This window comes from Spermophilus citellus (genome assembly GCF_964194105.1).
Source record: "Spermophilus citellus genome assembly, chromosome: 4".
NCBI lineage: Eukaryota > Metazoa > Chordata > Mammalia > Rodentia > Sciuridae > Spermophilus > Spermophilus citellus.
In genome coordinates, this window is record NC_138185.1 from 72,518,939 (window position 1) to 72,536,490 (window position 17,552).

The 17,552-nt window shown below is 43.0% G+C and overlaps 1 protein-coding gene across 2 annotated transcripts in view; it reads right to left on the minus strand.

Annotated features, from left to right (window-relative positions):
* Window positions 1-17,552, minus strand: part of ARNT2 (aryl hydrocarbon receptor nuclear translocator 2) — a 177,392-nt gene that overhangs the window by 93,558 nt on the left and 66,282 nt on the right. For both annotated transcript variants that reach the window (XM_081290101.1, XM_081290100.1), the window contains exons 4-5: window positions 15,451-15,664; window positions 11,362-11,575 (exon numbers count right to left, since the gene is read on the minus strand). In XM_081290101.1, the coding sequence (XP_081146227.1) occupies window positions 11,362-11,575; window positions 15,451-15,664 (428 nt within the window). The remainder of the gene's footprint in view (window positions 1-11,361; window positions 11,576-15,450; window positions 15,665-17,552) is intronic.

Sequence of the window (17,552 nt, forward strand, 5' to 3'; positions counted from 1 at the left end):
GATTCAACATGACAAACCAAGGACACTGAGGAGGGGTTTCCTGATTTCTCTTTGACCAAACTCATTTTGGTAGAAGAGATTTAGTCAGTGAGAACATATTGCAGCAACAAAGGTCAACCAAAGACTAGAGATAGCAGCTTCTTAAATATTGTTTATATAAAGAAGGAATTAGAGTGAGTAGATCAACCCCCATTCCTTTGGTTTTCTGTCTAAAAATCTCTCAAATATAACTACTTCTCTCCACCTCCACCCTTACCATCTGTACTGGGTTTTATAGTATTTCCCTAGAATTCATGTTCACTGAGAACCTGAGTGTGGCCTAATTTGGTAGATAATCAAGTTAAAATGAGGTGATACTGGATTATGATAGACCCTAATCCATCACTACTAATATGTCTATAAGAAGAAGGAAATTTGGATGCAGAGACTGGAGTGATAAGCCTACAAGGAACCTCAAGGATTGTCAACTGCCACCAGAGGCTGGGAAAGAGTCCTCTAACAGATTCTCTCTCAGAGCCTATAGAAGGAACTAATCTCACTGACAACCTGCTTTCAGACTTCTGGCCTATACATCTATGAGAGAATACACTCTTGTTTTTAAGCTGTCCAGTTTGTGATAATTTGTCATAGCAGCCAGAGGAGCCCATATACCAGCCAACCCAAGCCTGCATCATTCCCTCTCTGGGTAAATCCAACACCCTGCTAAACTTGACTCCAGCTCCACAGTCAGTCTGGTCTTCCTATATCATGTTCTCCACTCTGTCACCAGGGTGAGCTTCTCATGTCTCACACACTCATAGGATTCTTCTAGTTGTGAACTCTTGGTGGACTACAAATGTTCTGGGAAGAAGCAGCCCTCTATCCGGCCTTACCTTCCCTCAGGTTGTCTTCAGTGCCTTACCAAACCTCTAAGCTGCATTCATTGACAGGAACCTTCCCTAACCTACCTGAACAAGTCTAATGTCATATGATTGGTTCTTGTTGCTTCACAGACTTTCTCTTCATGACACCTATCACAGTGTGTTCTGTGTACTGGGTGGGATTATTTCTTTGTTGTCTCTCTTCCCCACTAAACTGTAAACTCCATGAAAGCCAGGCCATATCAATTTTACTCATCATTAAACCCCCAACACTTAGCACAGCATCTCACAAAAATTAGTCACTGCTCAATACATGTATGCTGGTGGAATGAATGAAAGAATAGGACAGAGAGAGGAAGACAGAAAACACATCCTTACTCCCCTTTCTTCCACCCCCCACCTCTGATGATAATCTCCAGCACAGGGTAGAAAAAGAAATGTCGCCCTTTAAAAAGAGGCCACCCATCATCCCTTGTCAACAGCACCAAAATCCTAAGATCCATTTGAGAAGTAAGAATAGAAATAAAGCAGGATAAGACAGAAAGTTTGGAAAATCACCAATCTATATTAGTGGTTAAATGCAATTTTCAATTATTAAATAATGAATGAAATCTTTACAATTTCTAAACACTATTGTTACTACTATCCCATATGTAACATCAGGTGTGCTTCAAAGTAGTCCTGGACTAGACACATTATGGTCTGCGTGTACAAGTGAGGTAACTGAGGCCTGGGAAGGTTAGCTCATTACCCAAGGTTAAGGGCCATATACAGCAACTGTCACCAGGGCCACCTGGCTCCAAGGGCAGGGATATTACTTCCACTTGCCCTGGCTGCCTCTCTTTCACCCCCTTACCTGACCACTGAGCTTGGCACACGGATGTGCAGGGAATCCAGCCCTCCAGCCGGAGACAGCAACGTGTGCAAAAACACTGCCCTGGCTCCTTTATCAGCTGTGACATTATAGTGATAATGATCCCAGCAGCCCAGGCTGAAAAATCTGTCCAGATTCATGAAATATCTTTCAACATAAAATATGAGAGAAAAACACAAACAGTTTAAGCAGCATCAGCATGCAATGTATGTAGCGAAGCAAAACAAGGCAGGTTGTATAAATATTTAACAATGAGAAAGAACTGAACTGGCTCCAAAGAAACATCTGGGATAACAGATCTAAAGAGACTGTGGTTTCTAGTGGGAAGTCACTGTGAAAAGAGGAAAAACAACCAGCCCTGTGGTTCTCAGATTTCACCCTCACGTGAATTTAAGAGGCAGCTCTGGCAATGTACCTCTAAAGGCTTTTTCCAGTAACCTAAGTGTTTACTACACAATTGGGCAATTTCCAATGGGTCTAAATCAAATAAACATGCTTTCCTTACTATTAAAATGTTTTATTTCTATTGCAAAAAACAGAAAGTCAATAACAGTATTAATAGTTGACTTGAGATAAAATCTGGATTTTTTTTCCTTTTATGTTACCTAATATGGAAAGTAATGGACTGCTGACCATGTTTAGGATTTCAGATTTTGGCATCAGTCCAAAGACTAAGTTTTGATATCTCAAAGAAAATAAGCTATGTATTAGAAAGCATGGGTTTCATGGATTGACCTTCATGAGTGACATTTGGAAACAGACTGTCTCTTCCCAGAACTGACACCACCCGGGTGGAGGGCTCAGCTCACAGGAACCCTGTGGGGCCAATTATCTGCCTGACATTCTTCCACTGAAGGACTCAACTGCATGGCTCAGTTTAACAGTTTGTCCTTACCCTCTTTTGCAAAGTGTTAGGAAGAAGGCCCAGCTGCAGTGCATGGGCTGAGACTGAACGTTGACAACTGCCAGCTATTTTCCCACACACGTCCTATGTATTTCCTGCTGTCTGTCCTTTGGTACATCCTGTATAACTTGCTTTGTTTGCTCTTCCTGGGGTCCTCCTTGGGTGAGTGTGGGCACACTCTCAGTTCCTTCTTCTTCTCCAAGCCATAATGGAGATTCTTCCCTCTTACCATGCAAACTTGGAATAGATACTGGTGGAGAGCTGGGACGTGTGAGCTTGCAGAGCAATGACCCCCCAGTTGCACTGCTATCACGTACTTGGGGGACATTTTCAGGCAGCTAGGTGTGTTTCTGTGACAGCTTAAATGAGATTCATTCACTTAGGATTCTCTTTAGCTGTCTGGGAGAGAAGACACCTGTCTGATGCTAGGAACTAGGAACTGGTCAGTATGTGCCCTGGACAGTGAGGAGAAGTCAGCAAACCTCTGAAAAATGTTTCTCCAACTACTCTCTCCAAAGACCTGGCCCTATCCCCTGAGATCTGGGCAGGTGCATCGGGGCAGTGGAAGTCACTGGGGAAAATCCCATCACCTCATGGCAGTCCCATATTCCAAAGGATGCCCCTTCCAGCTGCATGTCCCCCTTGCAGCACAACTTGCTAAATTCCTTACTTCATCTCTCTTCAAACTTTATGTACATTAAAGTATATAAGTCTCTTGGGACTGTTATTGGAGTACAGACTCTGAGTTAGTAGGCCTAGGATTGGGCCTGGAATTCTAAGAACCTTCCGGGAAATGCACGTTGCCTCTGGTTCACACAGCACACTTGCCACATCTTACTGGGTGGTACTTCCAAGTACAGATAAACATTTTTATGGATTTTTATATTTAATAGGCCCTTTACAAAATCATATATCCCCCATCTAAAGTTAGACATGAAAGAGCTTGACAAGGCCAAGAATAAAGGTGAGCTCACTCTAGATGACTTGACACTGAGCCCCAAGATGGCCTCACTAAATCAGTGGGTCTCAAACTTTAGCATACATCATAATGACTCCAAGTTTGGGTAAAGGTGTAGATTCCTGAGCCCTAGAGCTTCTGATTCAGTTTTTCCAGGGTAGAGGTGAGAATCTGCCTTTTTAGCAAGTCCATTAACGCAGCTGGTCTAGGACTACACTAAGAATCGTGTCACCAAGAACCAACACAGAATTCTGCAGATCCCCCCAATCTGCCTTAATCTCAAAGATTTAGGGTCATTCACCACTCATTTGCCCCAGAATCTCCTGAAGGTTGCCCTGATTTGCCCTGAATGAACCAGGGTCCCCAAAGCACTAGGTTGAGCTATTATGGCTAGACTGGCTGCTAGTGCCTCCAGGGACACGAGGCCATGCTGAGACCTTGAGGCTTCCTTATATCTAGATGTCCCCAAGTCAGTGAGCTCCATTTGCACTGACTATATACAAGTTCTACTTTGTAACAGCTGTTTAGCCTCAGCTGTGTGGCCCTGATAACCTCTCAGATACTCCAAGTTCCTTATCTGTGAAATGGGGTCAGCAACCCCCACACAGGGCCATCATAAGGCCAGAGGACCAAGGGTTTCCAACTCACCCTGTGCATGAGAATCACTCAGAAGCTTTGAAAAAATACAGATGCTCAAAACTGTTCCTGAATCCTGTGAGAGTATATTTGTCAAATCACCCCAAGTGGTTGTTGCTATTGTATACTCAGGGTTGATATCTACTATAGAAGATAGAAAATGCTATGAGAATGTAGAATTAATTGTAGAGATTAATATTTCACTATTAATGTTGAATGAGAAAATAAAACTAACCAGCATCCAGTGTCCCAGGAGTTTCCTCTCTTCTAGACAGGCATAGAGACTCCTAAGTGAATACACCATGCTTAAGCTCTCATGGAAACAGTCTGATGACAGTCTACCAGCAGAGCTGCAGAGCTGCCTAAAAATGGCTCCCTGGTGGCCTGCTCTCATGAGCTGCTATCTGTGCCCAGACCATGGCCTAGCCAAATCCTGTGATCCAAGGCTGAAAGTATCTGTGGACTTTGACAAAGCTCTTGGGGAGATAGATAGGAAAGCTTAATCACAGCTGATTGAGATGCTTGACTCATGGAATGGGGGCTTTCCAGATGAAGCCCCTGGGGACCAACCTGGCTCAGGACTCTGAATTATACAAAGAATCTGGGCTGGGATGGTTGAGAAATGGAGTCATTCATTCATACGGCTCCAGCTCCTATGGGAGATGGTCAGAAGAGGCTGATCCTGTAAGATGCATACCATGTGACCTTTCCACAGCCATGCAAAACAGGTATTTGTTAATCATATGAATACATGGTTAAGTGAAGTAGTCATTGGATAAACAAAGAAAGACTAAGTGAGGAAGAAAGGGAGGAAAAAGTAAAAAAAGGAAGGGAGGAAGAAAGGAATTCGGATTTTGCTTGCATCTTCTGCTGTTGAACAGTTTTATTTCAAAGTTATTCCCTATACTGAACTAAAATGCTGACCCAATTCTCTGAATGCAGGGAGAGTCCAGTAGAAATCAAACCACAGCAGTGCAATGCAGGGCAAATGGGCTAAATGCACCTTATCTTGGAGAGCCATCCTCTTCCACAACCATGACCTTAGAATCTAGCCAGTTTCTCCCCAGTGTAAGGCTGAGGCTCCCTGATAAGGCACCTCCTGTTTCTGCTTATCAGGATCAAGGTTTTTCAGAGTTCAGCCACTAGGAGACACTTGAGAAAGAATCCTCTCACTCTGCATCCCTTGGGTGGCCACTGCTAAGTGGTTTTTCTGCCCTGCTCCCTACTGGGACTCAACTTTACCCCTCAGGCATATACAGTAAGAGTCTGGGATCCTGTTATCACCTGGAGTGCCCTGGGCCTCTCTTTGGCTCTCCTCCTTCCTTTTCCAAGAGACAAGGTTGGGCTCTCAGAGATCTGTCAGTGTTATTTTTGCAGCTCCTCTCCTGACAGTTTTTTCTTCTGATCCCTGCCCTTTTCTGCTCTTGACATCTACTCCATCTTCTGCTCAGAATCTTATAATATAAATATTCCTAGCATTCTGGGTACAGTGTCCTCCAAAACACTCCATTTTTCCGTCAGATTCACTCATAACACCACTGAGCTTTGCTCTCCAGGTCTAGCCACTGTGTACCTTTTGTTATGCCTGCCCAGCATCTCTTACTCCTCTTGGTGACAGCACCCCTTCTATTCTGGGGAGTCACCTTCCTCAACTGGGTTTAAGAACCTTAGAAGCGGACCTCATACCCGGTCTCGAATCTCCCTAGCCTTAGGGATTGGTCAAGGCAGAGCAGGAGGGTCCAAACTGAGCCAAGAGAGGCAACCCTAAGACACTTGCAGAAACTCTGCAGGAATCACTGTGCCTCTGTGGCATTGCATGGCCACCGACCTCAAGCCTAGGACTGCAAAACAACATCTTGTTTTATGAAAAAAGCCTGCCTGACAATCTACCCTGCACAGAAGAAAGCAAAACTAGATATAGTGAAAAAGGCACATAGTCGATTCACACTATTCAAGATAGGTATATTTTGTAAAGTAAACACTGAATTAGTAAACACTGAACCATGGCTCCTAGGAGGTATACAAAGTTTGCTTCCTGTGAAACACTCTCACCACACTTCTCAGCCAGTTAATACATAATCTTATGACCATCTCCCATGTTTTATGCATGTTTCCATTTAGAGACATCTTACTTAACATATATTGTTGATTCTCTAACATTGCACTCACAGGCTATCATTTATGTCTGAATGAAATTTATGTAATGCATACTATTTCCTCCATGAGGCAGATTACAGACTTCCTGCAGTTGGGAATATTAGCACTTCAGCATAACACTTGGGCCATTTTAAACAGCTAAATCACCCACAAAAAGCACAAACAAGCAAAATAAAAAATGGCATCAAATAGAACACAAAAAGAGCACTAGTTGATAACAGAAAAGCTAAAACAAAAAAGCACAACAAACATCACCTTGCTTGACCTCAGCTGGGAATATGCCATCAGGCAGCCCCAAATTTCTTCCACTGTGCATATGCCCACAAAAGCCCTGGGAATATTAATTTTGGGGATGCAAATAAGTTTGGCTAGCAGATAAATTTGCAAACATGGAATCCATAAATAATAAATAACTATTTTTTTTAGTGGGATTTGATCAGCTGGATGTTTCTACACCTGAAACCAGAATCCATTTTCAGTTACATGAGTCAGTTAATTTCTTTTTCACCCAAGCTGGTTGGGGGTGTTTCTGTCATTTGAACCCAGTCTGGCTGTATAGTCATTCTTCTCCATGACCACAAAATTCTCTTGGAAAAAGACAAGCTGGCTCTCTGGGTCCTCTAGAATCCTGGGCCACTCCTACACAGGGGAAGTCCAATCCTCCCCAGGCAGTTCATAAAGGGTTTGCCTGGTTTCATCCAGAAACATTCCACTTCAAATAAGCTCTTCAAAGGAGGTGTCCTAAAAACGTGGCAGCCCCTAGCCCTAAGCCTCAGCAGTTGCTTCTGTTTAATTGTTGTTACAGCTTTAAGCCCCTTTCCTCCAACTTTCCACCATTTCTTAATCAGTGAATTAAATTCTACCCTAGAACCTTAGGCAAAAGAATAGAATCAGAGCTGGCATGAGCCTTAGTTAGGAATTTCCTGGAAAGTGATAAGAATGAGGGTCAGAGAAAAAAGGGACTTACCAAGATGAAGGCAAAAACAAAGAGTAGGGCTCCTGACTCTCTTTCCAGAACTTTCTCAACTACCAGTGCTGCTGTTTTTATGTGAGGAGTCCCCCCACTCTCTCCCAACATTGAGTCCAGTGTTTATTCACAGGTGAATCAAATCATTGCAGTGGCCCATATCACTCCATGATGCTTCCAAAGGATCTATGTATCTTTTTATACATTTATATATCTTCTCACTCACCATTTGTCACCATCTCTCAGCTGAGGAAAGACTTAATTCAACAAAGAAATACACCATCCCCACCCCAGATACAGTACTCTGGGCAGGCATCAATTTGCTCAGGCCCTGAGCTAGCAGGAGGCTGCAAGCCCCACTGTAGTCCAACATCTTGTCCCTTTCTCTGTCCCACTGTGTATACATAGCCCCACTCCATGTTCAGAGCAAGTGGCCCTGCACATCCATCAAATGAAACATGAACTTCCTACTGACCAAGGGGCTGAGGAGAGAGGATTAGACCACTCATGTTAAGCCACCCCTGTACCCCATCTGGCTCCCTGCCCCAACACCCCCTCAGCCGGAGTCCCTCAAAGTGAACCATGTCACCTCTTTCTGGCCTAAATACCAGGAACAGGAGAGTTTGAGAAATCCTACTCTAAGAATCAAAGGGGTCATATCACCCCTGTGGCTTCTTTATTAAGTCTGTATATATCACACCTACATGTTGGTCAGTGATGCACAAAGGCTAGCCCCTGCTTTGTCTTGAACACCAGTGAACCCTGAGACGTGGCCACATACTAGTCCTGCTGCAGGGAGCTCTTCCAGGCTCTCTCAACAAGTCTTCAGACTCTGTCCTGGGACTCATATGTACACTCTGCAGCTCTGAGAGACACTGTCCTTCTCTGCTCTGAGCCTAAGAACCCACTTCTCCAGCCACATCTTATTCCTCTCAAGAGGATCCTGACCAGAAGAAGAGCTCAAGAGGCCTGGCTGTTCACCATTCACAGGGACTCCTCTGACATCCTGGAGGACTTCTTGTGTACATCAGCCCCAGGTACCATGGCCACTGCCAAGCATCCCCTCCAAGGACATCTCTGGCCAAATATGGTTCACACTGCCTCTTTAAATTCTGCCAGATGCATTTTGACTTCACACAAAAACAGCCATGTCCATCAAATCCTGGTGAATCAGTTAGCCACACTTTTCACTGGAGCCTTTCCTGCCCTTAACCACCATTTCTCATGCCATCTGCCCCAGCAGAGTCTCAGGGTTAGGTTTCAAAAAGCCACATCCTGTGGTCAAATACAGAAGTCTAAGGAGAGACAGCTCTTTCCAGAGGAGGTGATTTTAGCTGTCAAATCAATATTTCCTGGTGGATTTGCTTTCCCTTTCACAATCCTCCCAAATATGTCACTTTATAATGTATGTTTCTTAGGATTTCTATTTGGAGTTCTCAAATTCAGCCAGGGGAATGGGGCAGCAGAAAATCTTTCTGAGACTATATTAGCATCATTGTTTTACAAGGATGTGGATGAAGTTTCCTGCAGGTGATGTGTCACATTATAAAGAGACACAGCAATAGATAAAACTATACCCAGTGCCCACTCTCTATCCTCTCCCTCCTATCTACAGCAGTGAACATCAACATTGAGAAAATTACTATTATCATCCAGCAACACCTGTACTCTTGCTACTTCTGGCAACATCTGATTCAGGCTTATCCTGTGATTTGGATGGAATTGTGCCTCCCTGCCACCATTAAAAATCATATTTTGAGGGGCTGGGGATGTGGCTCAAGTGGTAGCGTGCTCACCTAGCATGCATGAGGCACTGGGTTCAATTCTCAGCACCATATAAAAATAAAATAAAGATACTGTGTCCACCTGAAACTAAAAAAAAAAAAAAAAAAAATTTAAAAATCATATTTTGAGGCCCTAGCCACCCAGAAACTTAGAATGTGGCCACATTTGGAGACAGTGCCTTTAAAAAAGTAATTAAAGCAAAATGAGGTCATGTAGTAGGCCTTAATCCAGTATGACTGTGTCCTTACAAAAAGGAGGGACAGTTGGGATGCATGCATGGGGAAAAAATAAGTGAGGACTCAAAGAAAAGGCAATAATCTGCAAACCAAGGAGAGAGGCCTTAGGATAAATCAACCCTGGTGACACCATAATCCTGGCTGCAATGAGCTGAATTGTTGCTTCCAAATTCACGTTCTGAAATCCTAACTCCAAGCTAATGGTATTGGAACGTGGGCTTTTAGGAGGAGATTAGGTGATTAGCCCTTTCAACCTTATATTGATTAAAGCTAGAAAAGTACCATATAAGAATCAAAAGTTGGTCCAAGTTGCTTGATCCTAGACTTGATCTTGGACTTCCTAATCTCCAGAACTGTGAGAAATAAATTTCTGTTAAGTCACAGTCTGTGGTATTTGTTAGGTGGCCTGAGCTGACGACAATGATCAAAACACTGACTCATTTGCTCATCAAGCATCTGCCAAATGCCTACTACGTGCAAAGCACTGATTAGGCACTGTGGACTGCTGAGGGCCATTGCCAAGTAGGAATGACGCATCAAAATTTCCTTGCTAGCGTACCCCATGTTAAATGGATTTCGCTGTTGACATTGCATGTAAGGTGACCTTGCTCAAGGACCAAGGCGGATCTGGGTTTAGAGCTGATCAGGTTTGAGGAAGTATCCCGGTCCTTGGGTTTAGGGCGTTCCCGGTTTAAGACAATAGGGGTTTTAGGGAAGTTGGAGGTTGAAGATTATTGCTGCTGGGATTAGGGTGTTCCTGCTGCTTGTTCCCGTTGAGTTCTCATGAGATTCAAATGGGATATTGGAAAAAAAGCCTCGTGGAGTAGGTGAATTGGGCGGAGGAGAACTGGGATTGCCCCAGAGCGTGTGTGGAGGCCGGTGTGAGTTCGGGAATAAAGAATTGCTGTTTGAATCTACAAAGCTGTGTGGTGGCTCGTGATTCTGTGCCCAGCCAAGACATTGGCAGTGGACAGACAAAAGTGAATTTCAGCACCTTGCAACATAAGGGAGAATGACATAGCACAAACAGATTTGTCATACAGCAGAATGCAATCTTGGCATAATGCATTACAACTCTTGTTATAAAAATGTAAATTTGTTCCAATTTGACTAATACAGTAGGGAGTAATGTATCTGAGCATGGTATTAATTTTGTGATTGCTGTGAGAGATACTAGATGAACACAAAAACTGCCCAACTGAACCAAACCACACAAAATGCACATTACACAGACCTCTACCAGCTCAGCTCACATCCTGATATAAGCTACACTCGTCTTAATTTGATGTTAAAAATCTCCCTCTGGTTTTATACAACTGTCCTTCAAGATAACACACAAGTGGCAACACCTTCTAAGACCCACTTCCACAAGCAAATTTTGGGTCACTTTCAAGGTTAAGTGCTATATTTAGTAATCTTCATAAATTTCTTAACCATTTAGCATGTAAAGCTGTGCTAGCATTTTTTATAGGTTCCTTTCTTTGCTTTCATCTGCCATTGTCAAATTATTGAGTGTTATATTCCTAACCCTCTTTCCTCCCATGAGCCCTTAAGTTTTTATTGCACTCTTCTGAATATTGCAGTGATTTCTTAGAAAGACTGCATGTGTTAGATTATAGCGGAACAGACTATATTTTAATGAAAAACTATATTTCAGGTAACTAAGGCCTGGGTAGTAATTGTCTATAATCAGAATCACAAATAACCCCTCAGTTGCTGCACAAACTTCATATGGGTCTAATTATGTTATCAATGGCGACTCCCAGTGACGATGTGCACTTATTACATGTAAAATATAGGGAAAGTAATGTATTAAAAATGGATTTTATTATAATGTTACAGGGTAAAAGAAGCCATTACACACACTGAGTAAAATGCATCCCCTCAGCTCAAGGAAGCCTTTTATAATACCCAACTTCTTAGTGTGTCTACTGGAAAAAATTTTTTCTAGGGCCAAATAGACTTGTAGAAGGAATCTACTGACCTGTCATGGAATTTTCTGAGGTGCACAGCTGCTCTCTCAGCTTCTCCACATCATCGGGATGCACCTGTTCGTAGAGGGTACTTCCAAACCACTCTGACTGGGGCTGGTTGAGAACAGGGGTGACAGAGTCAGACACGTAAATCACTCGCCCTGTTTCAGCTGCTACTACAAACAGGAACCCATCAGCTGCTTCCAAGATGAGATGCTTCAGTTCCTACAAAGAAAAAGACTCATTAACACAAGGTACTGACAGTTCTACACCAATTAAATGCAACCCTTAACTTCTTTTATTTGTACACTCATTCTGGTGCACAAATAGTTTGGAAAATTACTCCAAGTTTTACTGGAATATAAGCTAGAAAAATGCACAAAATTAGTACTGTCCCTAAGACACAGCCACTCTAAATACTGATGGCTCTCTCTTTACCAGTCCTTTTAGGAAGGAGGACACTTTCAGTTTAGGAGAATGGGAGAGCAGGCAGTGATCAGCAGGTGTTGAGTTGCCAGAAGAGTGAGCAGCTCCACCCACATGCTGTAACCACTATCATGTTATTGCTTCCAGAAGCACCCAGAACATAGTGCCTGGCACAAAAGGTGCTGAAGAGAAGGGAGGAAAGGAAAACAGGAGGGTAAGGAGAGCAGGAAAGAGAGCTTGCATCTCCTGCCAGTGCCTGCCATGCTGACAGTGCACTCTTGCTTCTCTTCTCTTCCTGCATTTCTGAGCTGAACACTGGCACTGGATGTAAATATCCCCTTACTTCCTCATGTCTGTCATGCTTCCAGAATGCTGACAATCATCATCAGACTCTTGCCAGACTCTCAGAGTAGCCCAGGAGGCAGCAAGGCATTTAGCACTATACATATCACTTTATAGCGAGAAGAGGTTAGAAGAATCAGCTCTGGGATCACACAGGTAGGTAAAGTCATGACTGTCATTGAAGGCAGGAACAAAGTGGTTCAGAATCAATGAATGGGCAGCAGGAAGCTTTGCCATCATCCCCAGAGGGACACAGATGGGGCAAAATCAACTTTGCTAACATGAGATGTTTTTTATTTGTAGGGCCTAAAAGCAGCTCAAGTATAACTCCCTACACTGTTGTCACATCAAGCTAAGGAGTCCTTTCCTAGTGAATGAAAGGGGTTCTATACCTGCAAGAGTTGAGGATTTAACCCTTCCAATGCAGTTAGAGTCCACAACCACCTGCCAACCATCTCACAAACTGATCAGACCCCGAAGAACAAAGGCATATTTGTATTTTAGCAATTAGCAAGCATCTTTTTCTATGAATCCTTTGTTCAAGTATAATCATATATAGAAGCCTTACTATAAAATGTGGCAAGGGCCCCCTGAGCAGAGGTAAAGGCTCCTGCAACCCATTCATTGATGTGGAGACTCTGGTCCTACTCTATGTCCCAATCCCTGAGAGAGTTCCAGGGACCTAAAGCCTAGAAGATTCTGATCTGTGGGAACAGGACCTGAGGATCTTTGTGAATGTCCCTGAGCACTTGTCTGGAGAGAAATTCAAACATCTTCAGCCTGGGAACACAGGAAGGAAGTAGTGTTTTTTAAGAAAAAGTTTATTTTTCCCATTTCCCATACTCTGCACTTCTGTGGTTCTAGGTCTCCCAGATGCTTACTCAGTTCAGAGGACTGGGTCAGCATTTTTATTTTCAGTATCAGGAAGATTTTTCCAACAGGAAGAGTTGTTTTAAAAAATAATGAAGCAGGATATCTGAGGAAGTGGAGAACTCTGCCACTGGAGAAGGCTGAATGGCTTTGTTTATGCATTCATGTTTTCATCCATTCGCAAAGATTGGATGAAGGTCGTATGGGACATAGCCATACCCTCATCATGTTCCTCTCTTCCTATCACCTCATCCCCATGGTTCATTTCCTGGGAGCCCATTGCTAATAACCTAAGTTCTGTGTTGGAGACCCAGAACCCACCCTGCCCCTCTCTTCCACTTGAACAGATGGCAGGGGTTAAGAGCAGGGATTTTAGAGTAAAAGGAGATTGTTCTCCATGGCTCTTTCACCTAACTGAGCAATTCTAGGCAGGATACTTTTAATGTCCTCCTTTTCAGTATTCCATGCAGCTCCATTTTCAATGAGATTTGGGGAAGTTAATTGAGTTGTGTACGAAGAACTTAGTAAGGGTCAGGCACACAGTAGATATTCCATAAGTATATGTGTCATTATCTTCCACATAACCCAGAGAGAAACACTGGTAGGATCCATATGATTGTATAGCCTGCGTTCTCTCTCCTCTATCTTCATCTCTTCACTTTCAGTAATTAGAGATAAAGGGGTTTACTTCAAATCTTGGTCCTGCAGGATTTTTGTAAGGAATAAAGAAATGTGCTTACTAAATTGGTCTGGTTACCTAACAGCCATTCATCCTTCATTATCTTCCAAGCAGTGTACATTTATTGCTTTGGCGACCTCATCTGCAGGAGATGGGATAATCATTGCATTCATTTTTTTATGGAGATAGAAACAAGGCTTGAAGCCCATGTCCTGAACCGCCCTGTTTCATGTCCTCATATGACCAGCATACTTTCCCAACACCTCCAGAGTGACAGATCACATGACCCTAGGAGGGTTTCAGAAACATTGTTCAGCACTTGCTAAAATGTATATAACAGAACAGACAGTAAAAAAAAAATGTTGGTTCTTCTTTCTTGTTCTTTTTTCTAAACTTATTTCCATGATATGAAGATTCTCAACTCTAGAAGTACAAACAATTCGCCATCATTCCTCTGAGACTCTGTGCATACTTTAAAAAGTCCCTCTGTTCTCCTCTTTCTATATACATTATGTGGTTCCTGCAATGGCTTGTCAATGCTGTCTCTGTCCTGAGATGCGCCCTGATGAAACCCTGCCATGTCTACTCTCTCTCTTTTTGCCCACATGCTCTGGTCTTGTTGAACACTCAGGATGCTACACTGCACATCCTTTTGTACTTCCTAACTACACTCCCTGTCAACCACATAATTTTGCCCTTTCTCCCTTTTGCCATATGCAAATTTCTTTCAAATGCACTGCCTCATTTATGCTGCAAAAGCTCCTAGAGTCAGAAAGTCAAAAAACTTTACCTTTATTACAGATGAGCAAACTGAAACACACAACATTTGCTGATTTGCCCTGTGACAGGCACATGTAAAGACCAGGACCTTGAACACAGGCCCTCTGGTTCACATAAATCTACTACTAGATACTGTCACATGTGTTTCTTCTTCCCAACTATTCAAAGACTTGGTTGGAGTTAAAAAATATGTTTTGGGGTTGGGCATGGTGGCGTACACCTGTAATCCCAGTGACTTGGGAGGCAAGAGGATCACAAGTTCTATGCCAGCCTCAGCAACTTAGTGAGGCCCTGTCTCAAAGGAAAAAGGAAAAAGGGCTGAGATGTAGCTCAGTGGTAGAGTACCTCTTGGTTCAATCCCAATACTGAAAAAAAATAAAAGTATGGCTTTTGGGTCCTTGAAACCTGTCTCCATTGACCAACTCCTGGCTCCTTCACTAAGCAGCTGATTGACCTTGGGCAATTTACTGATGCTTTCTAAGCCTGATTTCCTCACCTATAAAACAGGTATGAATCATAGTGGTTTATCCACTGAACTGGAATAAGGAGTAAATTAAACAATGTACAGAAAGATATGACTCAGACCAGTCCCTGAGCAAATGCCTGCTTGTGCTAGTAGCAAAGACACTTATTTCCATCATCAGTGCTACCATGATTCTCAAAGGATGATTATCCTCACCTGTCCTGGTAATCGGGATTGTGTCTTTAACTGACTTCTTCCTGTGTCACCAAAAGCTCATTGTCCCAGTGCATTGTATCTTTTTTGAGGGATACCTCATAAGGTATATGGGGACTATAAAAGCAGAAGATACAGGAACCTGATACTCTTGAAGAGAGCTTCTTGATGAGAAGTAGAAGCAAAATTTCTTGGCTTCATCCCTTCCTCAACCTCAAATCCCATTTCCCCACATAGCTTATTTCAGTGTGATGACACTGTGACTCTCCCAGCTTTCAGAATGATGTTGCCAAAAAGAATGGACCACAGACCAGTAATGGTGGGTACCTGCTCGGTGAGGAAGGAAGGCTTGTATGCGCCATCAGTAGACTTGTTCCCTGTGCCCCGCATGGACTTCATGTGTGAGACAGCCATGCGGAGGATGGTGAGCTTGTCTGGCTTCCGGGCCAGCGCACTGCAGGTGGGCACCATGTCAGAGAGCTCTGTGATGTACTGAGTCATCTTGTTCCGCCTGCGCCGTTCAATCTCACTGTGATTCTCTCTTCCCAGAAAGCAGGAGATCAGGAGGGGGCGAAAAGAGAAGTATCAGACCAGAGGTTACTATATAAAGGGATGAAATGGCACATTGTTCACATCAAATGACCAAGAGCAAGGGGCTAACTTGTAAGAACTGAGGGCTTTGGATACACGCTGGGCAAAGCAGCACTCTGACTCCTTCCTCTGTGAGTTCCTGTCTCTGTATATGGAGAGCACAAACCACTACAGCCTCAATCTCTAAGAAAGTATTAAAGCCGGGCATGGTCATGCATGTCTATAATCCCAGCAACTCAGAAATCTGAGGCAGGTGGGTCACAAGTAAGTTCAAGGCCAGCCTGGGCAACTAAGCCAGACCCTGTCTCAAATTTAAAAATAAAAAGGGCCAGGAGTATAGCTCAGTGTAAAATGTACCCCTGGGTTCAATCCTAGCACTGTTTTTTTTTTTTTTTTTAAGTATTGAAGTCTTTTAATACTCCCATGTGCCTGTGAACTTTTAAATAGGCATAAAAAATTAAGACATGATATTCAGAAGAATAAAGTCCCCAACATGCTTTCCATGGGCACACATGAACCTATACATGGATGTGCACTTATAGGTTTGCCATCATGTATATACATGCCTGTATATACAATGAATGCAGTTACTGACTGCTTATATATATGGTCTTACTTTATGATAAGAAGCACTATAAAATGCTCTCTGACAAGAATTTTTAAAATTTATGCTGGTGTGGGAGTGATACAAGTCAGCAAAAACTGTACTTTAACATGTCTTAATGGTATATTCTGGTTTTCAATTTTTGTACAATATTCAATAAATTACATAAGAAACTCAATACTCATTATAAAATAGGCTTTGCACAGATGGTTTTAGCCATTGCAGTCTAATGTAAGTGTTGTGGGCCTGTTTGAGGTAGGCTAGGCTAAGCAGTAATGTCTGGAAGGTGAGGTGAGATTAAATGAATTTTTGACTTAACAATACTTTCAACTTAAAACAGAGTTAGCTGGATATGATGCCAAGTAAGTCAAGGAGCACCTACACAGCCATAGTATTCTTTGTGTCACTAAGTATACCAAAACATTCATGTGTTTACTTGGTATAAGGTTGTGAACGAGTGTTTGTTCTTCATAACACATTTTCTATAACATAGTAACAGAACAGGTGCACCTCTGGCGTATTAAACAACAAATACCCAATTTTTATAAAAATCACTGTGATGTGTTAAAGATGAAAAGCTAACAGAAGGGTTGGTAGCATGTTTCCATCTGGGGATTATTAACTTAAGGCTTGGAAGAGAGTAACAGTCAACCCAGTTAAACAACACTAAGACAAAGCTGTGACTTGGGATAAAAGAACTGTCCAAAAATACATCCTGTGTCTGCTGCAGGATTTAGGGTTTCACTGATGCTCAAAGAATGAGTGACACAGTGTTGGGGATATAGCTCAGTTGGTAGAGCGCTTGCCTTGCAATGCATAAGGCCCTGAGGTCAATCCCCAGCACCATAAAAAAAAAAAAAAAGAATGAGTGACACTAACAATAAGAAAGGAACAACCTCAAGCGAGGCCACCTCCAAACACTGCATGTATTAATCAGCTTAACACCCCATCTTCCCAGTCTGGGGGACAGACGTGCCAGTCAGGCCTGATGGCATGCAAGGTGCCGTGCTGAGGTCCTCTGAGCAAAGACGGGGGCAAGGAGGCTGCAGGAGAGGTCCCTGCAGTGAGACGACATGAGTTGCCATGTGCACCTTCCATACAAAGGGCCCTCAGCAAGGCCCCAAGAGGGATGAGACAGTAGAGAAAACTAAGAAAAGCCCAGTCTCGGTCCCCAAGCAGCAGAGGGGTTAATAAGGAAGGTAAAACATACACTTTGCACAGTGGGAACCAAAGG